The 26343-nt window shown below is 39.5% G+C and overlaps 1 protein-coding gene across 1 annotated transcript; it reads right to left on the bottom strand.

Moving 5' to 3' along the window:
* Positions 1-24845: 24845 nt before the first annotated feature.
* Positions 24846-25775, bottom strand: LOC134582736 (olfactory receptor 10AG1-like). The gene has a single exon (XM_063439377.1). It carries the CDS (start codon positions 25773-25775, stop codon positions 24846-24848), a length of 930 nt encoding a protein of 309 aa, XP_063295447.1.
* Positions 25776-26343: the final 568 nt, after the last annotated feature.

Raw genomic sequence — 26343 nt, 5'->3', positions numbered from 1 at the left:
ACGCTGAACCTGCTCCCAAGTATTACGCAAACCAGCTAAATGCTCATCCAGAACTGGCATGCCCTGTGAGGAGAATGCAGCCGGAAGAACAACGGGATGCTGGCCATAGACAACATAAAAAGGGCTCTTTCCGGAAGAATCATGAGTAGCGTTATTCCAAGCCCAAGGAAGAAGGTCAGCCCATTTGTTCTGATGGTGGGACATGAAACAACAAAGGTACTGCTCCAGAGATTGATTGGCACGTTCAGCAGCCCCATTAGACTGGGGGTGGTAAGCGAAAGAAAATGAGAGAGAAATATCCATTTCCGAACAAAAGGCTTTCCAGAACCTGGAAATAAATTGGCTACCCCTATCGGACACAATAGATACGGGAATGCCATGCAACCGAAACACCTCTTTAGCGAAGATAAGTGCCAGTTCCCTGGATGTGGGCAGCTTGCGAAGAGACACAAAGTGAGCCATCTTGGAAAACCGATCTACTATCATCAGGATAACTGTGTTACCATTCGAAGGAGGTAATTCAACAATAAAATCCATGGATAGGTTAGACCAAGGTCTCTCGGGAACGGGTAACGGATGCAACAGCCCACAGGGAACTCTACGAGGAGATTTCATACAGGCACAAATATTACAAGCACCTATGTAGTCGATGACTTCCTTGCGTAATGAATCCCACCAAAAATACAGAGAAACAGCTGACACCGTTTTGGAAATACCAGGATGTCCAGCAGGCTTAGTGTCATGATACAATGACAAAATATCCCGTCTCTTGGGAACATCAACGAACAGTTTATCAGTAGGCCTCTCGCTAGGTGCCATGCTTTGTTTCGCTTGTATGGCCTGCAAGAGGGACGAGGAAATAGACAAAATAGTAGTAGCTATTATCCTGTCTGGGGGAATGACAGGAGTAACATCAATCTCCTGTTTGTCAGCAGTTTCAAACTGTCTGGACAGAGCGTCTGCTTTAGTGTTGCGATCACCTGGTCTATATGTGATAATATAATTGAAACGAGATAGAAACAGTGACCACCAAGCCTGCCTAGAAGACAATCTTTTAGCCTCACCAAGGTAGGATAGATTTTTATGATCCGTAAATATGAGGATGGGATCCTTAGTTCCTTCTAATTCCTCCATACAAAATTACAGATTCCCAAGTAGATTCTTCCAATAAAGCAGACAGGTACCCAAACATCAGCCGAAGTCTAGATGAAGGGTGTAACAGAACTAAATTTTAATGGTGCCACACTGGCTTTTATGCAAGTCCCCATGCAAGGGGACCTCCCACATGGACCTTTTAGGGCATAAATCATACAGCCAATAATAATACAGGGGAAAACTGTGACACTCCCAGTACAAACATGCAATCCCCTCCTCTCTACCTGGAGATAATTGAGTCTGATAAAGTAATAACAATTATCTCCAGGCAGAAAAATTTAAATTTCCTCAAAACTTGAAATGTACCCTAAAACATACAATATTCCTACAAGTCATATCCCCTGATAGCCCTGATCTGGGTGACCAACATATCCAAAAATCACCGAGATCAGTTCAGGGGTTTTCAAATTCCATGGAAGTCTTAGGTGACCGGCCGCACACAAGGCTCCTGCCCAAAACAGTTCCACAAGTTTTGGTGGTTTGGCTGGTCTAGGTCGTAAAGTCTAAAAAATGACTAAATGCACTTAGGGCTCCCCCTGGCTCATAGTAGCGATTGTTCCCCTTGTTTGTGGGAACAAAACTACCAAACAGAGCTCTCCCAGCTGTTTGGGAAAAAGAAGCAGGCATTCGTACAGTGGGACCGGTGTTTGTGAAGTCGAGTGTCCGATTTTAGTTCCAGACACTCAACGACCAAGTCCAGCTGCCTCCTTTCATGCAAACAAGATGACTGCCATTTTCTCAACCACGTGGCATTTGGCTATACGAACGGTGGCCACACAGGGAGAGAGCTTAAATGACTGTTCTCTTTGAAGTTAATGAGCCAGGGGGGTGGTTGGTGTTCAGTAGTTACAGTTACCGAATGAAATTACATGAAATAAACGAAATAACTTGGTGATTTCTCCAAAAGGGTCTTTCCCTTCATTCGGTATTGTTATAATATTTGCTTGCAGTAGCTCTTTAGGTACATCTTTCCATTCCGCTATCATGTTAAACGTGTTGGTCAGGGGTTCCTTTATAACATCTTTCATTATTTTATAAAATAAGTTATTAAAGCCATCCGGGCGTGGAAATTTCCCGTCCTTCATCTTGTCTATAGCCTTTTCTACCTCATTCTCTGAGATTTTTGTATTTAATATTTTAGATTGATTTTCCGTTAAGTGTGGTGGGTTTATTTTATCCAAATAGTCTATTATTTGTACTTGCATAGGGTTAGTTTGAAGGTTATACAATTGGTAATATAATTATTTGAAGGCTATCCCTATCTTTTCCATATTCAGTAATACCTGATTCTTTGACTTTATTAAAGTCATGTTTTTCTTTTCTTTTTTTTTTAATCTATTAGATACACCCAAAGATACACAAATGTACAGGAGGTATAGTAAAAAACATATACCAGAAGGGGGCACGTTGAGCGCAAAATAAGCTGTCAGCAACCCCCAGAAAATAATTTGTGATTTCACCACTTCCTTTTACCTACATTCACCTTCCCACAGCTTCTTGGGAGAAGAATACAGATCATCCTAAGGCCCTGAAGTTGGTTTCGTTTTAAAGGAGACTAAGTCCAGGAAGGGCTGACAAGCATTCTAGCACAAACTGATAAATGTCATTTTGTGCTACTTCATTTGTGAGTGTACAGATTTGTTTTACTCTTTTTCCGTGTTATTAAATACTTCACTATATATGTTTTGTTTTTATCTCATTTTATGACACATATGGACAACATATGGTAAATATACACACACTTTGTGATTGTGGCGCCCCCTTCTGGTATATGTTTCGTACTATACCTCCTGTATATTTGTCTATTTTTTTAATTAGCTCAGATAAGTGCCCATCACCATACATCATATATATCCTTGAATAACTTAAGTAAGATCTCAGGATGTAAAATCCTCCACATATCTAATAAAGCATTATCCATTAGAAGTTCCCTCAGTCTCTTTGTGTTGTTGATCACATTCCTATCTACTTTCCTAAGGGTACATCTTTTTTTGTCAACCTTTGGGTCCATTGTGCAGTTAAAATTTCCCATAAGCAACAGACTTCCTTGTTTTATTCTATCAATCTTAATGAACATCTTCTTTATAAACTTAATTGGAGATTCATTTGGTACATAAAGGTTAACCCGGGTAAAAGTCTCTACACCAATCTTACAAATCAAAATCGCATATCTAGCCTCTTTATCGCTTTTCTGATATATTATTTCCGGTGATAGATTTCTTGAAAAGAGGATTGCCACTGCTCTCTTTTTCTTGCTCTCCAAGGCTGCACTACATATCAGCAGGAAATCTTTAGATATCATTCTTTTCTCCTCACCCGTATTCTAGTGAGTCTCTTGGAGAGCACATATTTGTATATTTGATTGTTTTAAGAAGTGATATACCAATGACCTCTTTTGTGGAGAGTTAATCCCTTGAGCATTTAATGTTGCTATTCTAATGTTCCTTTACCCCTTGCATACCTCCTCTCTCCAGAGCTGCACTGCTGGACTTACAAAAAACACCCAAAAAGACATCACAGACAACACATAATAAAACACATCCCTACCGATCATACACACCCCATGTGTGTAGATCAATTTCCGCATGAATTTGGTTAACAAACACCTGTGGAAATTAGTACCATAAATCTATGGCAGTGGAGCAAAAACAGGTTATCCATACCTAGGCTCAGGCACTTCTTTCGGTCTCTTTCTATCTTCTTTTTCCAATACTTAATTATCTAAAATTTATTTGTTTTGTTTATTATGTCCCTAATTCTAAATGTCACTTACTTTGTGTTTCTGTCAAGGAATTACCTCTTAAATTCCCTATAATCCATTATAAATTACATACCTTTATGGTTAAAATTCAATCCTATTTTAGATTATTACCTACTTAATTAATTTCCTTTTTTCTCCCCTTTTCTTCCCTTCTACAATCTATATCATAAATCTCATAAGAGTCACACAAATATAATCACAAAATAGTTAGCAGGTACACAAAAAACAAAACAAAAAAAACATCAATATGTCAGTACTTCAGATTTTTCTTTACTCTATTAGTTCCAATCCCTTATTTCTTGCATTTTCTCTCTGTTCAACGAGCCAATCCTATTAGAGTGACTTTCCATTTTTAATTATAATTTTTGTGTTAAATATTTAATATGGTTTAGGTATACTTAAATTTAAGTATGTGTTGTCCTTCCATCTAGTCTTCTTTCTTCTGAAATATATTTTTCCACAGTGCCCAAAAAAATCCCTCAAAAAAAGTTCCGCTACACAAAGACAGGATCACAAGAAATAAAAAAACAGTCACCAAAACAAAATCCATGTTGGCCTACTGAGGGCTCAGCACAGACTTATCTAGCATAACGACTTTCCCATGCTATGCGGTTTCAGTCAGAGTGATTGGACAGATATTAGGTTCCTCAATTTACTATTAATTTAGTAACCCAATCTGGCTTGGGACGGACACAACAATAGTTCCCTCCAAATTATGATAATTAGAGCCACCACCAGACATTTATGTCTTCAATAAATGGCATTGAATTGCTTACTCCGATTTTGAAAATGCTAAGAATATTTAAGATTTTTAAATAGTTTTCAAGATTCAGTATTATACAAACAAAAATATTTATTGGCTCCTGAGAAGTCTTTAATGGTTTTAATTTAATCATTGTGAAATAGTTAAAAGATTGATGGGAGTCACTAAACTGCAGAAAAATGTAATTGGCGGTGTAACAAACTGCCCTTTGCCACTGTCTTTTTATGTGACAAACTGCTCTTTGCCCATGGCTTTTGGAGAAGCCTGATTGCCAGCCTCCTGCCTTATGACTATGGCCCTGGGGTGTATTGCCCTTTAAAAATATTATTGGGGCATATTGAGACTTGGTACAGTGCCCCTTTTAAACTGTTGAAGTGTTCAAAGTGGAACTTTGAACTACCGAACAGCCGGACCACACACAAGTGGAGTGTGCAGCCAATTTACCTCCCAGAAGCTGTGGTTAACCGCAAGCTAATTGACGAACGGCTGGGTGGTCGCCGTTCGTATAGTCGACCACGTGGCGGTGGCCATTTTGTTTAGTCGAACACGGTCAGCTGTGTTTTACTGTCAAGTTCATGGAACTCAAATCGGCTACACGACGGCATGAACACCGCTGACTTCTTACCTTCTCTGGAACTTGAACACTTTGACGGAAATCAAAGTGCGTTCGACTATTTGAACGCCATGTTAACACTAGATATTTGCACGAACATTCGAACATTCGAATGGAACTTAGCATTTTAACTATGTGAAATAGTCTGGCCGCACAGCCTAAATCTATGGAACTCTTTTGGGCAGGAAAGCCATGCTTGCGGTCGGTCAAATATGACTTCCAGCTATCTTCCGAACCACTGGACTAATTTGTATGATTTTTGAATATGTTTGTTCACTGATTATGCTGGTTCAGAAAATATAATTGTATGGAAATTGCATGTATAGTTTTGAAGTTATGAATATTGTGTAAAACTGTATATTTTATGCCTGTGATAATTAAGTTAGCCCATTGTGTTCAGTAATTGTATGACAGGCAGAGGGGAGGGTTTGTGTGCCTTAGCTGGGAGTGTCTGACTGTACTGTACGGTGTTGATTGGCTGTTGTAACTTTGTGTCCTGTGTACCTCAAGGTTCATGTGGGTGGTAACCTTGTGGGAAAATGTGTATAAAAGAAAGTCCTGTGTGCTCATTAAACCAGTTCTACTTGACCCTTCAACTCGCAGCCTCGACTCGTGTTTGGAGGGGACAGCTATAATCACTACAGGGATTGCTATGCTCTGCATACTCCCTTAGCTTCACTTAAGTTCTTGTAAGAACTTGTTCATGTTCTTGCTTCACTCTCAGAAGGAAGAGAGGTTCACCCACTAGAACCTTGCCGTACGTCCAGGGTAGGTAGGAGACAGCGGGGCCCCAAGCTTCGGCGGTTCGTGGGGTTTGTGGTGCTTATGGTTTCTGGTGCAGTGCTGATGGTCCTTGGTGAGTGCTAGGAGCATCCTTTCTACGTTCCAACCCTCAGCTATCCTGGGAGTAACCGTAACAGGTGGGAATGTAAACAAGGCCTGATTTTAGTCAACTAAAAAGCTTATTGAAAATAATTAAAACAAGGCTTTAGATTGAAATTGACAAGGTATCTGCCACTAAGGAACAGTGGAATGTGTCACATTATAATACACAATATTTTTTTATGAAAAAAGGTAACTAACTTGAAATATTTAGTCCATGATAGCACAGCTGGTAAATAAATCTCCAACATATCGCACGTGTTATATGTAGATTCTAGAAGTGACATTGCTAATTATCTGTTTACTGTATCCCTCATACATAACTGGATGAATAAAATACCATATGAAATACCAAGCAGGATCAGTTCAGAGGCCCATTTCTTTAACCACGAAATTGAAAGATAGTAATGGTATAATTTTTCACATTCTCCTCTGTTTATGCAGTCCAGTAATCCAAGTGTTCTCATGTGTTTCCTGCTACATGATCTATGACCTTACCTGCCCAGTTCTTAGCAAGAAGGCTGTGGGCTCTTAGCCTTCTTCTAATATTACTATATTTTCCATCAATTCATCTCAATCTCAATCTGCCTCGTGCAGAAAATGTTTAGGTAAATCTTAATATTTAATTAACACAAAGACATTATTATTCCCACCATGTCTAAAGAACCTCTTACAAAGTACAGCTTGAGGAACAGCGCCCACGCACATAAAAATATGTCGGTATTGTGTTAAACTCACCACTATGTCGCAGTACCCCAGTCTCGGTGGGTCCTACACTAATTGTAACATGAAGATTAACATGCTAACTGCAACACTTACTGCTTAAACTGCTTCCAGAACCTCCTCAATGTATGCTTTCCCATGGTCACCTCCAAAGAGGAATCTATAGTGGATGGGTGGGGAGCTCAGCCTAATAGGGATCTGGTCTGGATTCCAAATATGGGAAATTGGGGCACACCAGGAACATGCATTTCAAAGTAGTGGTGCTGTCATTAAGACCAAAATATATAAAAAATAATAAACAGGGCACACAGAAAATAAATACAGCTTTACATATTGAAAAAAATAAGGTTTAAATGTTTACTTAATAATGTTAAATAGTTTGAAGAGTGTATCCAAAATATTGCATTGAGGCCATTGTTACTTAAAAAAATGTATCAATAAAATATGTTTACATTTATAGGTGATTAAAAAAGAAACAATATATAATAAGAAAGAATATATGATAAGAAATTAACCCCTTAAGTCCGGAGGGCGTACTATTACGTCCTTTTAAAAGCGGCTCTAAACGCCGCCGGACGTAATAGTACGCCCTCCGTTTTTTAGTAACTTACCCGGTCGCTGGCGGTCCCACGCCGGCGATCGCGGTTCGGGGGACTCCCAGGGAGCCCCCCGCGGCACGTCCGCCCTCCAGGAGCCCTCCCGGCCATGTGAGAGTGAGGTCCTTGCGAGGACCTCACAATCACATGGCCGGTATAGCTGCCTGCTGCATTGCCAGCAGGGGGACCAACTGTAATGACAGTTGGTCCCCCTGCTGGCTGAAAATCAAATAAAAATGTTTTAAAACAGTGTTAAAATAAATAAATTATATACTTAGATCATATATATATATTATATATATATGATCTAAGTATATATATACACATATACACACATACACATACACCGTCTAGGTGTATTTTAATATTAATATATATATAATTATATATATATATTAATATCAAATTACACGTAGACTGATACTGATTAAATATATATATAATTATTGTTATATATATATTTATAAATAATATAAAAAAAATTAATATGTAAATACGTAAAAAAATTAAATAAAAAAAATAATTAAAAATAAAATATAAAAAAATATATAGATGTGTTTTATTTCGTTCTAACTGTATTCTGATATTAATATATATATATTTATATCAAAATACACTTATAACGAAATAATATATATATCTATATACATAAATATATACGTATATATCACTATATATATACCTATATATAAATAAAAAAATAAAAAAAAAAAAATATATATATATACGTATATATACACATATGTATATATATACATATATTAATTCTACACATATATTTATGTAAGAATTTTACATAATTAGGTATCCTAATTAATTACAATTAGCGGGACCTGCCTGACCACCCATGCCGAAAGTATAGGGAATTTAATTTGCTAGCACTATATTTAACCCTATAACTTTCCAAGACACCATAAAACCTGTACATGGGGGGTACTGTTTTACTCGGGAGACTTCGCTGAACACAAATATTAGTGTTTCAAAACAGTAAAATGTATTACAACCATGATATCGCCAGTAAAAGTGAAGTTTTTTGCATTTTTCACGCACAAACAGCACTTACAGGGACGATATTATTGCTGCAATACTTTTTACTGTTTTGAAACACAAATATTTGTGTTCAGCGAAGTCTCCTGAGTACAACAGTACCCCTCATGTACAGGTTTTATGGTGTTTTCAAAAATTACAGCGTCAAATATAAGGCTTGTGTTTAATTTTTTTCACATTAAAATTCGCCAGATTGCTTACGTTGCCTTTATGACCCTATGGTAGCCCAAGAATGAAAATTACCCCTATGATGGCATACCATTTGCAATAGTAGACAACCAAAGGTATTGCAAATGGGGTATGTCCAGTATTTTTTAGTAGCCACTTAGTCACAAACACTGGCCAAAATTGGCGTTTTTTGCATTTTTCACACACAAACAAATACAAACGCTAACTTTGGCCAGTGTTTGTGACCAAATGGCTACTAAAAAAGACTGGACATCGCTTATTTGCAATACCTTGGGTCGTCTACTATTGCAAATGGTATGCCATTATGGGTGTAAATTTATTTCCTGGGCTACTATACAGTCTCAAAGGCAACGTAACCAATCTGGCGAATTTCAATTTCAAATGTAACACGCTATATTTGACCCTGTAACTTCCCAAAACACCATAAAACCTGTACATAGGGGGTACTGTTTTACACGTGAGACTTTGCTGAATACAAATATGTGTATTTTATTGCAGTAAAAGCAAACAGTATTATGACATTGACAGTTGAAATGTCATGAAGAACGAAAAAAATAAAAAAAAATCTTATTTTCTCCCATTTTTTTCATATTAAATTATGTTTCATAGCTAAATATTTGATATTAAATGAAAGCCCTGTTTCCCCTGAATAAAATGATATATAATAAGGGGGGGTGCATTTAATATGAAAGAGGTGAATTACGGTTGGACAGACATATAGCGCAAATGCCAGGTTTTGTTTACGTTTTGTTTCGTTCACAACTTGTACATTTGGCTGCGGTGTTAAGGGGTTAATTAAACACTGAGTAATTTTTCAAAAATCCCAGTATATTGCAGCGGTTCCAAAAAAGGAATTTTTTTGAACATGAACTTTAAAAAAAGTGATTTAAACATCAACTGAAGTTAGATCTAAAAGATTTGACTTGAAGTTATGTATAGCGGAAATGTCTATTTGCCACATTCCGGTGGGAGTACAATGCATGGCAGGGACATTGCTGGCTCAGGGGAAATGGCTGACTCCTTTGCTATTTGGATTTTTTTTTTGTAAGTTCAGTTAGTGTGAATTCTAACAAGACTCTTGTGTATTTAAATCCCTAGGAATAAAGAGCGAAGAATGTTACTGCTAAGTTCTAAGTAAACTGATACATATTAATAATGATATACTCATTGCATGCTGATCCTTAAACTTAATGAGTCTTATCATGCAGCAACGAAAGGAGCACATAATATACCCTCCATCTTATCCACGGAGTAAACTAAAGGGCGACTCCAAGTATCACCACCAGTGATTTAAAGTGGTCATGGTGCCTGCGGTCTTTCTGTGCAGCGTTTAATCATTGTCGTGCCATTAGTCACTCTTGTTCTGGACTGGCTTATATCAGTTCTGTCCATATTTCCGTCAGAGCGAGCACTTCCCTGCTCTTCCGCGTCCAGTGTGAAGTGCGGGGAGATGGATCAGTGCTGAGCCACTTCATCCTGTGTAAAAAAAAATAAAAAAAATAAAAACTGAAAGTTAAATCCCACCCCCTCTTTCCCCTGATTTGATAAAATTAACCCCTTCACTGCCAATTGATTACTGACTACAGTGGTCAATTGGCAGGGATTACATTTTACTGTCATCTGATTATTTTTTTTAACCCTTGAGGGTTAATTGTTTTTAAACCTCAGGGGTTAAATGTATTTTATTAATTAATTTAAATATTTTAAAATGATATATTTAATTAGTAACGTTTAAGTTAAAACAAAATACCACCCCATTTACCCAGTCCAAATAAAAATTAACCCCTTCCCTGCCAGTTGGTCACTGCCTACAGTGATCAAAATACAGATCACAGTATTATACTGTGATATAATTTTTTTTTAACCCCTGACGATTAACTTTTATTTATTTATTAACTCTCAGGGGTTCAATTTATTGAATTAATTAATTTAAATATTTTATAATCATATATTTTGCTAGCTGGGGTGGGTGGGAGTTATGGGAAAGTGGGGAATTTACTGTTAGTGCTGCTTACTGCTAGTTAGGGGTTAACGGTATAAAAAGTTTAAAGTTTTAAAAGTGTAAAAAAAGTTAAGATAGTTTAAAACATTTATTAAGTAAAAAAAAAAGTTTAAAAACGAGTTTTACAAAGTAAAAAAAGTTTTACAAAGTAAAAAAATACATTAAAAAATGCTCATTACCACTACACTGGAACATACAAGTGAAAAAATGATCCCATGCTAAGGTTCACAATATGCCTTTTGAATTACGCTGTGGTGTATTCTTTAATAAATAGTATGTGTTTGTGTTTGTTTGAATGACCAGACAGCTAATCTACTCCAAAATGGAACATGGACACAGCGTAAAACTACAAAGTTTGAAAAAAACTGAATGGCTGTGTCTCAAATGTGCCCCTTCAACATCCACATATAACTGGCAAAGGTACATACGGGGGTATTGCTGTACTCAGACGACATAGCTGAGCAACATATGAAATATCATACAGTCGTAGCACACATAAGGTTTGCAAAATATACTGGGCAAACTCACTTTTTGTGTCAAAAAGGCAGAAAAAATGCTTAATACCACTACCCTTGGTACAAGCTAATGGAAAAATTATCTTACGCTAAGGTGCATATTACTACCTAATAGCGCTCAGATCCAATACACACAGTTTAATAGCCATGGAGTCAAAGTCTTTCACATGTCTTTCGGTATACGATTGACTCCATGGGATGGCTATCTGGGTTAAGTCCATGCGTATTATCCAAACTCCCGAACAGACCGGAGTTCGTATGCCTCAACAAAAAAGAAGGGCGATCGGTAGTTTCGGCGGTGTTCGGTAGGTAAAGTGTCCATTTATAGTTCCATGAGATCTTCGTCGAACACGGCTGGTCTTTCGCGTGTTTAAAATGGCTGCTGCCTCGTGGTCGGCATACGAACGAGGACCACCCTGTACTTTTAGAATGGAGAGGTGTCTGCGGTTAATTGGGGCCAAGAGGTTAACCAGCAGCACACTTCTCTCCTGGGTGGCCGTCCGTTCGGTATATTCTGTAACAAACAAACAGGGGCATACGGACAGGCAATTCCACGAAAGGAGGCAAACAGACGAACCAGCAATACCAGTTTACACAGATGGATCTGTCACACAACTCATTAGGGAAATCATATCCAAATAATAGAATCAGATCAGTTGACGGTACATTCCACACTAACTGATATGGAATCCCAAATAAGGAAGCAAAAAAAACGATATAAACCATTTGGCACAACAGATTACAGACCTTGACAATAGGGGGCGTCACTCTAACTTAAGAGTAAGAGGAATGCCAGAAACAAATGTTAAGGAAGATTTAACTTCATGCCTTAAAAGTCTTTTTAATATGGTTTTAGACAGAAAAAATACAGCAGAGGTTATAATAGATAGAGCACACCACACCTATAAACCGAATAGCATCCCTGATTCAACTCCAAGAGATATACTATGTTGTTTGCATTCTTTTACACTAAAAGAAAAAATCCTAAAAAAAGCTAAAATGAAACAGAATATACAAGTGGACTGATCCTACCTGACATCTCACGCACAACATTACTAGCAGGGAAGAAACTGAAGCCTCTAACAGATCTGTTAAAAATACAAAATATCCCATTCTGATGGGGCTTTCCACTATCTATAATACTGAGGAAAGATTCAGAGACTTTTACAGTTAAATCACCTGAAGACATAGCACAGTTCTGAAAAAACCTACAAATCTCTACACCAGACCTCACAGAGTGGACTAACTCTTTAACCCCTTCCCGACTGTGGACGTACTAGGTACGTCCGACAAAAAATGGTCCTTAAGGATCCCAGACGTACCTAGTATGTCCGCAGCATTCCTAATTGGTTACCCGATCGCAGCCGTTCTGCACCCGGCAACCGAAACCATCCCCCCACAGCAAATAAGGCCCCTGCGGGCCATGTGATTGCTCTGAAAGAGCAATAGGCGTCCACAGTGCTGCCTGCAGGGGGACTGCCTGAACTGACAGGCAGTCTCCCTGCATGTGTAAAATAAAATAAATAAAGTTAATTAAGAAAAATAATAATAAAAATGTATATATGCATATATATATATATATATATATATATATATATATATATATATATATATATATCTTATATTTAATGTCATACCAAGTGTCTCTTTTATTACTATATGCATATATAAATATACAAATACACTTAGAGTAAAATTACACACGTATATTATTTATTTATAAAATATTTTACCAGGAAAGATACGTTGAGATTTCTCTCGTTTTTGAGTATGTCCTGGGTCCACAAAACATTGCATTGACACAATAGGGTACAATAAAATACAAAAACAATACAAATACACAATATATACAACATTTTACATAGAGCAGGTAGGAAATATATAAACAACCATAACACGTGAACTCTGTTTTGAGGTGTGTAGAGAGGGATCTCTTATAGCACATATGTATTATTATAAAAAAAAAATTAATGAAAAATAAATAAAAAACATGTAAAAATGTTATATATATATCTAAATACACTTAGAATGAAATTATATAACCTCCAATCCAGTACCAACACTTTTCTTAATCTACCTCAATACAAAAAGAAAGCGGCCCGATCCTCCTTCTCCTACAGAGCACCGCGATTCTGGAACGACCTCCCGCACAATTTAAAATCTTCCCTAAGCCTAAAGTCCTTTAAGAGATCCCTCTCTACATACCTCAAATCAGAATGCACGTGTCATGGTTGATTATATATTTCCTACCTGTTCTATGTTACATTTTGTATTTATTGTGTATTAATATTGTTTTTGTATTTTATTGTACCCTAATGTAACAATGCAATGATCTGTGGACCTGGGACATACTTGAAAACAAGACAAATCTCAATGTATCTTTTATAAATAAATAAATAAATAAATACATAAATTATAATAATAATACAAATAATACAAAATATACATATGTCCATATACATAATTTAAAAAAGAATTTCATAAATATACACGTACACTTCAAATATATAAATATGTATATATCTTTAAATTCTAATATTTAAATTCTAATATTTTTAGATAATTAAGTAAGTTTATTAATTGCAATTTGGGGGACCTGCCTGACAACCCAGGCTGAAAGTCCAGATAATTTAATTTGCTAGCACTATATTTAACCCTGTAACTTTCTATGACACCCTAATACCTGTACATGGGGGTAATGTTTTACTCTGGAGACTTCATGAACACAAATATTAGTGTTTCAAAACAGTAAAACGTATCACAGCAATGATATTGTCAGTGAAAGTGACAATTTTTTGCATTTTTCATACACAAACAGCACTTTCACTGATGATATCATTGTAGCGGTTACCCCGATGAGTAGAGGGGATTCCACCGCTAGAGGGTGTCCTTCTCCCGATGGTGAGGGTTATTCTCAGCATTCAGCAGTCATCCAAGTTGAGAAGCTCTTAAAAGAGCTAGTGTTATATCTGTATGGCAGTTTCCCCCAATCAGAGACAAGACTCTAGATTGAGGGTAAAGTAAGAACTGAAGGTTTAATGATACAGCTTCTTCTTTTATACAGTATTTCCCCACAACGTTACCCATGTGGACCTTGTTGGGCACCAAAATGTACATTTAACAACCAATAATATTCAGTCACAAAGTTAAACACTCCCATTCATTACTGTAAATTCCTCCCTTCTGCTTGGGAGATAATTTTGTTAATTACTGTATCAACTCAATTATCTCCAAGGGAAAAAATACACTTTTTACACATTTCTCATAACATTAAAATTAAGCATCCAATTCCCATTAAACTTATATTTCCTGAACAGGCATAATTATGGGAACAACATATTAAAAAATCATGCAAATAGGTTCAGGGGTTCGGGAGATCGATGGAAGTCACATTTGACTGACCACACGCACATTTTCATGCACAAAACAGTTCCAGAGAATTAGGCTGTGCGGCCGGTCTATTTCCCATGTTAAAGTTAGTTCAAATAGACGAACGGCAACCATTCGTACAAACCGTCAATGTTAAAGTGCCGTTCAAATTGTTGAGTGGCTTTCGACTCCAGTCGAAGCGTCGAAGCGTCGAAGGTAAAGTTCAGTGGTGTTCGTGCCATCACAGATCCGATTTTTTGCCATGAACTCGACGACCAAACACTGCTGAACACGTTCGACTGAATTAAAATGGCCTCCGCCACATGTTCGTATGTCGAATGACGGCCACTTCGACAACTTCGGCACTTCGGCTGCATCCGAAGTGCCACTTCAAAAGTGCAGAACTTTAAAGAGGCAGAAACAGTGCTCCAAAATACATTAGGCACAAACAGAGTTTTTAAAGTATAAAAATCAGGGACAGAGGGTCTGTCACAATCATTGTTGTGATACGTTTTACTGTTTTGAAACACTAATATTTGTGTTCAGCGAAGTCTCCTGAGTAAAACAGTACCCCTCATGTACAGGTTTTATAGTGTTTTTGAAAGTTACAGGGTCAAATATAAGGTTTGATTTTCAGTTTTTTACCATTGAAATTTTCCAGCTTGGTTATGTTGCCTTTGAGAGCGTATGGTAGCCCAGAAATGAGAATTACCCCCATGATGGCATACCATTTGCAAAAGAAGACAACCCGAGGTATTGCAAATGGGGTATGTCCAGTCTTTTTTAGTAGCCACTTAGTCACAAACACTGGCCAAAGTTAGCATTCATAATAGTTTTTTGCATTTTTAACACACAAATAAATAAATGTATACTTTGGCCAGTGTTTGTGACTAAATGGCTACTAAAATGACTGGACAGATGCCATATTGAATACCTTGGGTTGTCTACTTTAAAAAAATATGTACATGTGAGGTGTGATTCAGAGATTTATGACAGATAATAGTGTTACAACGTCACTACTGATACATTTTAAAAAATATATTTTGAAACAGAAATTTCTTACTTGTATTTAAAGACCGAAAACTTGCAAAATATGAACATGTTAACATTGGGTATTTCAAAACTCAGGACAACATTTTGAAACTATTTAGCATGGGTGTTTTTTGGCGGTTGTAGATGTGTAACAGATTTTTGGGGTCAAAGGTATATAGTAAATTATATAATATGATGAAAATAATGGTATCTTAAAAAAAAAACAAAAACATTTAATGGCAAGAAAAACAGTATATAATATGTGTGGGTACAGTAAAGGAGTAAGAGGAAAATTACAGCTAAACACAAACACCGCAGAAATGTAAAAACAGCCCTGGTCCTAAACAGTAAGAACATTGAAAAGCGGGGGGCGGGGCCTGACCTTGGAACAGAGCAGTCGCACGATACCGAAGCTCCTGCTCCTGGCGGCGATATTTATCGATTTAAACTCACACCAAGCGACTACCGACTCGATGCCAGCTACTGGAGGCAAGGGGAAAGCAAGCCCTACTTACTGATACCACATATGCACCCCCTCGAGCCGAAATCACACAAGCGACCGATGCGGCCTACAAGCATGGCCGGGGCGGGGGAGACGGCCGCTCTCCCGCCGCGGCATAGAGAGGAGCTTTCTAGCAGGGACACCCGTCCCCCCCCCAGTAGACCGGCGGGGGTTATCCCGGTCCCCATCGACAAGCAACAAGCGCCCATCTGCAGTTTCACTTGGCATGAAAACTCGGGCACGACACAAGACAGGCCTCGTGCACAAGCCGTAACACAAATGGCGCCGATACATGCTGATCCTGGCGGAGACATGATTGAGCGCTCCATCAAACGTATAGATGAGGCCTTCCAGCGCTTCTGGGAGAGACTGGAGCAGCGCATGGCACTGCAGTCACCAAAGTATGTACGGGAAGACAAGGAGAAAAGGCGGAGCACGCCCTGCTCGGACAGATTCCGACCTGGGGCACACGCCAACCAGGCTCCCTGTCATCCTAGGCCGAAGGCCAAACGGGGTATACCCCCGCAGCATCGCCCACAACGCCGGAGGACCACCCGCCGCTGGCGGCGCCAGACCACCGGGGCCCTCCGCAGCGCCCATAAAGGGGTAGACCCGGCTGCACTGCATACCCGAGTCTGTGGCACACAGATGCGGACCTTCCAAAAGGCCTGGGGCTGGAGCGGGGTCCGCTACGGCACACGCCACACTGCCACCATCAGCGGAGCCGCAGGGGCCTCTGGACTCCCCACCGACCGGAGCATACAGCTACAACCCTCCTCAAGCTTGCGCAGACTACAGGATTACCATGCGACTGCATCACAGCTGCCAACCACGGGAATCGGATGATCCAGGAACTACTCCCGTACCCTGGGGTCAGCCCAGCAGGCAACAGCGGACACATACCCGCACCCCACGGAACATTCGATTAAGAACTCGCCTCAAGTTCCTGTTGGACTCTAACCCCCAGTTTCCGAATGCGAGGTTTACGTTAAACCCGAGACTGCTCCACCTGCCAGCCGTAAATATAAAACTACCGCTGCAACCTCTATATTCCATCTCCCATAAAACGTTGCTGAGCTTATTAGTACATAATACGTAGCTCTGCTTACCCGCTATACCTGGCAAGCTATGCAAGTGAGGTACTCCGTACTCCTGCGCGACAGAAATGTATGATCTGCCTAATATGTCAGATAAATGTTAATCTAGTCATGCCTTTCTAATTCACCCTAGATCGTACATTGAATTTACTTGGCTTACCACATTGCCTCTTGTATACCGTTATGCTATTATCTTATCCTAATCTCACGTACACTGTTATCTGGAACACTGCGCTACACACCCTCAGCTTACTCTTCTCACAGGAGACACAGGAACACACTCAACATATACAGCCTAGAAACATGGGTACCTGATACATGTGTACACACCAGTCACAAACCCAGAGAAGTGTAAAAGAAAGCTCTTTGCAAACACACACAGCCATACATGCATAGCCTTGAGCATAGCCATCACTATATGCGCATTTAGCGTAGTTGCCTCCTTACGAATGTTTTTGCTACTGATGAACACTCAGACAGTAGTCTAGCCTTCAATAATCTTGAATGTTCAGCGCGACACCTTGAATCTCTAATGCGTGTCTACGATGTTATATAGCCTAACCACTCTCTATCTTAACAGTTCACCTTGGCAGGCTCTGTTTTGGTACTAATGGGTTTACGCTACATCACAAGCCAATGGAATAATGCTTACAATCACTCGCCTGCTAACAATAAGAACTTATGTTATTAAGCCATGTATTTCATGCCGTCTGTCCATCATACTATTTGAATTTGTTTTACTCGTGTTAAGTGACATTATATGTCTCAGCCTGTTTCTTGTTTAAAAAAAAAAAAATGTGCAGTACTATCATATGCCTCAAAAGCCTTACGCTTCTTGGCAGGCCCGTGTTTATTGTCGTGGCATAGCAAGCCTCGTTTCAAAACCAAACGTGAACCTAAACTCGTTAACCTACATAAAAATAAAAAATTAGGCATTGTGTAGCAGGAAATGGAATTAACGTTGTATTACCCCTATCTGTATATCACTATTGCATTTCCCCTCTCTTTGTTCTGTACCCTATTGCACATGCCTTAATAAAAGAAAGATTGACAAAAAAAAAACATTGAAAAGCGGTCTGGTCACTAAGGGGTTAAAGTAAGATGCAGAAATGCCACAGTTACAAAATAAACCATGGTTCCCACACCCACAAAAGAAAAAAGCGAACAAAGAATATGGATCTACATGGACCCATTTAGTAGATTTACCATAATATTAAAGTATATTAAAGGAAATTCAGGTTGAGGTAGACATTTTTAATTAGGGAGGTGGGTGGCAAAGATAGACAGTAGGTTATAAGATATTTTTTCTTTTTTGTGTCACGACCAGACGAAATATTGCAGTGATTTTTTTTTTAATTTTGTTAAAAGGGGAGGGAAGGGTTTTCCTTTTTTTCCTCCAGTATGACCGGTTTGGCAGTGGGTCAGTAATGGTGTGGGATGACATTTCTTTGGGGGGGGGGGGCAAACAACCCTCCATGTGCTCGCCAGGGGTAGCCTGACTGCCATTAGGTACCGAGATGAGATCCTCAGACCCCTTGTGAGACCATATGCTGGTGAGGTTGGCCCTGGGTTCCTCCTAATGCAAGACAATGCTAGACCTCATGTGGCTGGAGTGTGTCAGCAGTTCCTGCAAGACGAAGGCATTGATGCTATGGACTGACCTTCCCGTTCCCCAGACCTGAATCCAATTGAGCACATCTGGGACATCATGTCTCGCTCCATCCACCAACGTCACGTTGCACCACAGACTGTCCATGAGTTGGCAGATGCTTTAGTCCAGGTCTGGGAGGAGATTACTCAGGAGACCATCCACCACCTCATTAGGAGCATGCACAGGCGTTGTAGGGTGGTCACACAGGCACGTGGAGGCCACACACACTACTGAGCCTCATTTTGACTTGTTTTAAGGACATTACATCAAAGTTGAATCAGCCTGTAGTGTGTTTTTCCACTGTAATTTGGAGTGTGACTCCAAATCCAGACCTCCATGGGTTGAAACATTTCTATTTTTACATTTTTGTGTGATTTTGTTGTCAGCACATTCAACTATGTAAAGAACAAAGTATTTCAGAATAATATTTAATTCATTCAGATCTAGGATGTGTTATTTTTGTGTTCCCTTTATTTTTGTGTGCAGTGTATATATATATATGTATAAAAAATAGAAAATAGGAATTCCTCCTGCACTCAAGCTTTAATGTCCCTTAATGACCGGGTACAAGCTAAAATCAGCTATAATATCCATAAATCCAAATAGATAGCTGCACTCACGGATTTGTAAAAGTCCAAAGTTTAATGAAAAAAAGTAAAAAAAACAGCGATCAACGTTTCAGTCCTCCATAGAGAACTTTCATCAGGATCAAGTAAAAACAAATGACAAACATGCATTGCATTTATACATAACATTATTAAATTAAATGAATTGGCTTACCCCCAGGTGAAGACCGCCGTCTAACTTTCGTCCTGGCGTGTTCAGTGCGCATGTGCGAACAAACTCCGCCCCCTTTAGTGACGTCATAACGTGATGACGTTCCGTTCGTTACCATAGCGACGCGAACACACAATGCATCGCTATGGAAATTTAAGAGAACGGACATATTCAGTACAAGTGAAGTGGGGTAGAAAACGGGTGAAAATTTTAATATAAACAATGAATGACCAAATTAAGATATACTTTGTGCAGCTGTGTGATGAGCTAGAGTAGTGAATAGTGTACTACTGCAAATTACGAATTTGATATAAATGTTATAAAGTGCATTATTAAAGTGGTAGTCCTGAAAGGAGAAGCACATCAGTGAATGGATATTAGTCCATATATAGATAATGGAAAGTGACATGTGCATATAATAAAGTGCGAAAAGTGAAAAATTGATTATAAAGGGCAATAAGTGCAAAATGTGCAATAACACTTAAAAATCATGTCAATTACATTACTAGTGATCTGGGCCAATACTATATAGCCCAGTTAAAACATATAAGACTAACCTCATATTCTAAATATCAATATACATGTACACCAATACACACACAGATAAACACTCTGGGATATATGATCAGCAACCACAATAAGGTATGATTATAAATCAAAGATATATATTATATTATATACACCTATATACTATGGTGTTAATCCAAGCTAGATTATATATCTTAATCAAATAATGATTTTGGTATATAAACAAGTACTATATCATATATCACAGAATGTCCATTTTAAAAATGTATATATTAAAAAAATAAATCCTAGCTGGAGCGCTGTGCCCATATCTCTTCTGGGTACATTAAAATTCAGTGAGCAACATTATTCAAAGGAAGAACTAAAGGAAGACTATTACATAAAAGTTCACTTATAATAAGGACTTCTACAAAAAAAAAAGAGTGAAAGGAGATTGTCTCATTCAAGCCTTTTGGGAATACCGTATCTAACTCATAAATCCAAAAAGTTTCTCTGTTTAATAGCAACTAGTGTGACTCCAAATCCAGACCTCCATGGGTTTGATTTCTATTTTTAAATTGTTGTGTGATTTTGTTGTCAGCACATTCAACTATGTAAAGAACAAAGTATTTCAGAATAATATTTAATTCATTCAGATCTAGGATGTGTTATTTTTGTGTTCCCTTTATTTTTTTGTGCAGTGTATATATATATGTATAAATAAATATATATATATATATATATATATATACTGAAACCCAAGTTTCCTGCTTTAGTTTCCCTATGCACAGAATAGATATTGAAACCTGGGTAGGGACCCTGTGTGCATTGTATAGAGTCTGATATATGACTCTTAAGAATGTGAGTGATATTATATTAGATTGCTTATTGATATATGTTTTATAGATTACACTATGTATTCACCATCCCTAGTTTTGGAGATCTTGTATGTTCCTTTTATGAATTTTGTTGGCTGAATGATTTTGTCAGACTAATTATAGTTTAATTTTACACTTTTAATGTTTGTTTATTTGTGCTGAGTTTGAACCTAGTCTATAATATTATCTGTGGCGAAACCGAACTCGCCACGTGTCCTTGGAGGGGGCTGCTTGCCCGCCTCTTGCCTTTGGACTATGGACCAGACTTTATGGGAATGTGATACCCCAGATAGCCATACCATGGAGCCTATCTATATAATGAAAGACTATGGGAAAGACTTTAGCTCTGTACTGTGTGAGTAGGATCTGCGCGCTATTCGGTAGTTTTGTGCGTGCAGATCCCAGCTATCTGGGGATAGGTGAAATGTCTGTGTGTTATGTGTAAATGTGACTTTATGTATTTTAAAGTGTTTTATGTTGTTTTGCAACCATGTGGTTAATGGAGTCTGCATTTAGTCCTGGGTAATTGGATTACTTCTCCAATTAACTCCAGGGCAGAAGGGAGGAAACCAGGGTGCATTGTGGGGATGTTTTTCTGCCAGCCAGAAAGGAACAAAAGATACTTTTAGTAACTTTTTAACCCCTGGTCGGATTCATGCCATTTTTTAATATGTTGTTCCCCTGAATGGATTGATTGTGGATATGTATTTTTATGTGAATGTGATGTATGGTTTTAAAGTTATGAAAGTTGTGTAAAAGTATATGTTACACTGTATGCATAATGGGATTATGTGTCACACTAAGGGGAGGGGATGTGTGGGAGGTAACATCTATGTCATTGGTTCTTTTATGCCTCCCCCTGGGTGTGGCCTGTATGTGTGAGTTGGAAATAAAAGCCAGGCTGGATGAGCCAGTCCAGAGTTCCTGTTTTACCCTCAACTTGAGTCCTGTGTCTTATTGGGGGAATCTGCTACAAGGGATTGCTATGCTAGGCATATTCCCTTGCTATAATCACTGAGCTCTTGTAAGAGCTTGTTCCTGCTTCGTTCTGAAGGGAGATAGCTGCAGCCTGCGGTGCTTATGGTGTCTGGTGGAGTGCTTGGAGTCCTCTGGAAGCGCTAGGAGCATCCATTAACGGAGGTACCAAGTCGGGGTGCCAGGCGATCCGTTACATTGGTGGCAAGCGGTGGGATGGCGTCCTAGTGCGAGGAGAAGCAGCTCAGAGACACCGGTAACGTGTGGAGTTGTGCAGCGTCCCTATCTTCAGCAACATAATGGAACCAGCAGTGGCTACAGCAAGCATGGCGTATAGCTACTCCGTACTAGAGTTTGGCACGATGGTAGGGTTGCGCCTGAAGTTTTACGGACCCAATCCAGAGGAGAAATACGTGCGGTTCGTGTGGGACATGGTGACCCGGAACCTACAACACAGGGCGTTGAGGGAAGGCCAGTGGGCACGTTGGGAGAAACTCCAGCCACAGGTAGAGTGGGACGAGGAAGAAACCGAAGTGGCCGGTGGAGATGGGACCGAGGTCTCTCTACCGGCCCTACAGGGATGCTGGGCACCCGGCCCAGATCCCCAGCGGCAGTATGTTTTACAGGGAGGGGAGACAGTCGGTCTCACTCCTCAGCGGCAGAATGGGTTATTGGAGGAAGAGACAACCGGTCTCCCTCCCCAACAGCAACCAGAGGTACCCGAGGTAGAGGACCTCATAGACTGGTCCTGGGAGGACCCCCTGCAGGCAGGTGGAGATGGGACCGAGATCTCTCCACCGGCCCTACAGGGATGCTGGGCAACCGGCCCAGATCCCCAACTAGAGCTGGAGTTACAGAAAGTGGAGAGCATCGACCTCCCCCCCCAGCAGCAGGACAATGTATTGGGAGGAGAGACAGTCAGTCTCCCTCCACAAAGGCGGAAAGTATGTATGGGAGAGGAGATTGTTACCATCTCTCCCCAGCGGCGGATCATTAATGTACAGGGAATAGAGAGCCCAGTCTCCATTCCCCAGCGGCAGAGTGTTCTAATGGGAGAGGAGCTGGTTACCACCTCTCCCCAGCGGCAGCTTAATGTACCAGGGGGAGACTGTAAGCCCCACACCTGTGCAGATGGGACAGTGGTCTCTGCACTTCCAGCACAGGGGGTAGGGATGGTCGGTCCTGCCCCCCCACGACAGGGCTGTTTAGCCAAAGGGGAGACAGTCTGTCTCCAGCAGCAGAGCTATGTACCCAGAGGGGAGACGGTCGGTCTCCCCCTCCCACAACCAGGCTCCAATCAGGCTACTTCAGTGGTAGCGCTGGCACCAGGGCAGAGTACCGCTGGTCTCTGCCCACTCAGCAACCCACCAAGGCAGACTACCAGTCCCCCACACAGCCGTGGTGAGGCACCTGGACCTGGACAAAGTTCTCCTCTACCCAGGTGTAGTAACCAGTTATTGTGGGTGGGAGGTACTGCTGTTTGTGCTTCATGGGTGGGTTGCTGGACTAACCAGGGCACGGACCGGCAGGAGGTCAGATACCCTGTTAGTCTGGGGGGTAAAGGGGAGAAGTGTGGCGAAACCGAACTCGCCACGTGTCCTTGGAGGGGGCTGCTTGCCCGCCTCTTGCCTTTGGACTATGGACCAGACTTTATGGGAATGTGATAACCCAGATAGCCATACCATGGAGCCTATCTATATAATGAAAGACTATGGGAAAGACTTTAGCTCCATGGCAATTGTACTGTGTGAGTAGGATCTGCGCGCTATTCGGTAGTTTTGTGCGTGCAGATCCCAGCTATCTGGGGATAGGTGAAATGTCTGTGTGTTATGTGTAAATGTGACTTTATGTATTTTAAAGTGTTTTATGTTGTTTTGCAACCATGTGGTTAATGGAGTCTGCATTTAGTCCTGGGTAATTGGATTACTTCTCCAATTAACTCCAGGGCAGAAGGGAGGAAACCAGGGTGCATTGTGGGGATGTTTTTCTGCCAGCCAGAAAGGAACAAAAGATACTTTTAGTAACTTTTTAACCCCTGGTCGGATTCATGCCATTTTTTAATATGTTGTTCCCCTGAATGGATTGATTGTGGATATGTATTTTTATGTGAATGTGATGTATGGTTTTAAAGTTATGAAAGTTGTGTAAAAGTATATGTTACACTGTATGCATAATGGGATTATGTGTCACACTAAGGGGAGGGGATGTGTGGGAGGTAACATCTATGTCATTGGTTCTTTTATGCCTCCCCCTGGGTGTGGCCTGTATGTGTGAGTTGGAAATAAAAGCCAGGCTGGATGAGCCAGTCCAGAGTTCCTGTTTTACCCTCAACTTGAGTCCTGTGTCTTATTGGGGGAATCTGCTACAAGGGATTGCTATGCTAGGCATATTCCCTTGCTATAATCACTGAGCTCTTGTAAGAGCTTGTTCCTGCTTCGTTCTGAAGGGAGATAGCTGCAGCCTGCGGTGCTTATGGTGTCTGGTGGAGTGCTTGGAGTCCTCTGGAAGCGCTAGGAGCATCCATTAACGGAGGTACCAAGTCGGGGTGCCAGGCGATCCGTTACATTATCTATCCAAATAAGAATAACAAGCACAATTCATAATTATATATTATTTAATTGCATTAACACATTTTTTTTCTTGATCTAATATATTGTTTTAACATATATTGATCAGATAATACATTTTAGAGGATAAGTGTCCATGCTTTGCTTTGCTTAATCATATTTGTTGATGAATTAGTTGATAGTCTCTTTTTTCAATCTAGACTACTATATAAGGTATGGTAATGTCTAAATAAAAGTTCTGAAATTAAAGCTGCTTTAAAAGTTGACTCACTAGTTGTAGGAAGACAGTTTTGATATCCCGATTTCGCAAAGTGTAGATGAAAGGGTTAAGCATTGGAATCACTACAGTATAAATAAGTGCTAGATATTTGTCATAATGACTTCCTTCAGGTCTGACATACACAGTAAATGCTGTACCAAAGAATAGGCTGGCCACTATGAGATGAGATGAGCACGTAGAGAAGGCTTTCTTCTTTCCATCTGAAGTCTTTATTTTTGAAACAATTAAAATAATGTGGATGTAATACCTGATTATTAAGCTGAATGGAATGACTAAGGTAATGACAGCTACTATGCTTGTGACCACTTTGCTGATGAAGGAATTAGAACAAGACAAATTCTGTAGAGGCGCCAAGTCACAGAAGAAGTGGTTGACTTCATTGGGGCCACAGAATTCCAACTGAGCCGTAAATATTGTAACAATGAAAGACATAACAAAACCAACTGTCCATGGGGTAAGAGCCAGCACAATACAGAAAGAATGGGTCATAATAGCTGGATATTGTAGAGGACTGTGAATAGCTATATATCGATCAAAGACCATCATAGATAAGAGAATACATTCTGATTCCCCCAAGGCATTGAATAAATATAACTGAATAAAACAACCAATAAAATGTATATTTTTATTAGCTGTAATTAGATTATCTAAGAGTTTTGGAATAGTAACCGAAACAAACATAATCTCTAGAAAAGCAAACGTTGTGATAAAAAAATACATTGGGTTATGGAGTGAAGGTGCAATTCTAACCAGAATGATGGTGACAATGTTACCAATGATACAGATAATGTACATCAACAAAATCACAGTGAAAAGGAACATCTGGAGATCAGGAGTGTTGGAAAATGCCAGTAAAATAAATTCTGTAACTATCGTATTGTTAAAATCTTCCATTTTCTAGGGAAACGTCACCTGAAAAAAAAAAAAAAAGTTGCTTTTTCATATGTGATTTTCTGGCAAATATATGTAAATCCTTGATCTTCTTCAGTGTCTATGGTGTGAATAATTAGTGGACTGCGAACACAATGCTTGTTATAGCTTATTTTCCAGAGACATTTCACCCGAAAGATCCACAAATGTTTAAAAAAATCCTAGTTTATCTTTTTTTTTATCTTCTGCTGCTCATGTGGTGCAGAGGAACATTTCTCCTACAAAGCTTTGTTCACCCCGTTATCTTCCCACACGGTACAGGGCGTGCATGGCTAAATATATACAGTAGCTCAATATATGTAGCAGCCCAGGGAAGGCTGTGGGAAAATGTCAGAGCATATTATGAGCAATTTGCAACAGCACCTGCAATGCACTCAATGTCAGCAAGCTTTTAAGTGTATTGTACGCGGACAGTAAGCCTACTCATGGATTGCATGTCTTCATTCCGATGGTGTTTTAGAAAATTCACAAACTTTCAGCAGATTGTTAAGAATATCAAAGAGAAGTTTATTTAACCATTATCTATGTATAT

This window comes from Pelobates fuscus, chromosome 13, assembly GCF_036172605.1.
Source record: "Pelobates fuscus isolate aPelFus1 chromosome 13, aPelFus1.pri, whole genome shotgun sequence".
Lineage (NCBI taxonomy): Eukaryota > Metazoa > Chordata > Amphibia > Anura > Pelobatidae > Pelobates > Pelobates fuscus.
The sequence above is the reverse complement of the archived record's forward strand: the minus strand, read 5'-3'. Positions and strand labels throughout refer to the sequence as shown.

Excerpts from the sequence above, each read along its gene's own strand:
- LOC134582736 (XM_063439377.1), bottom strand. The coding sequence starts at position 25,775 with ATGGAAGATTTTAACAATACGATAGTTACAGAATTTATTTTACTGGCA.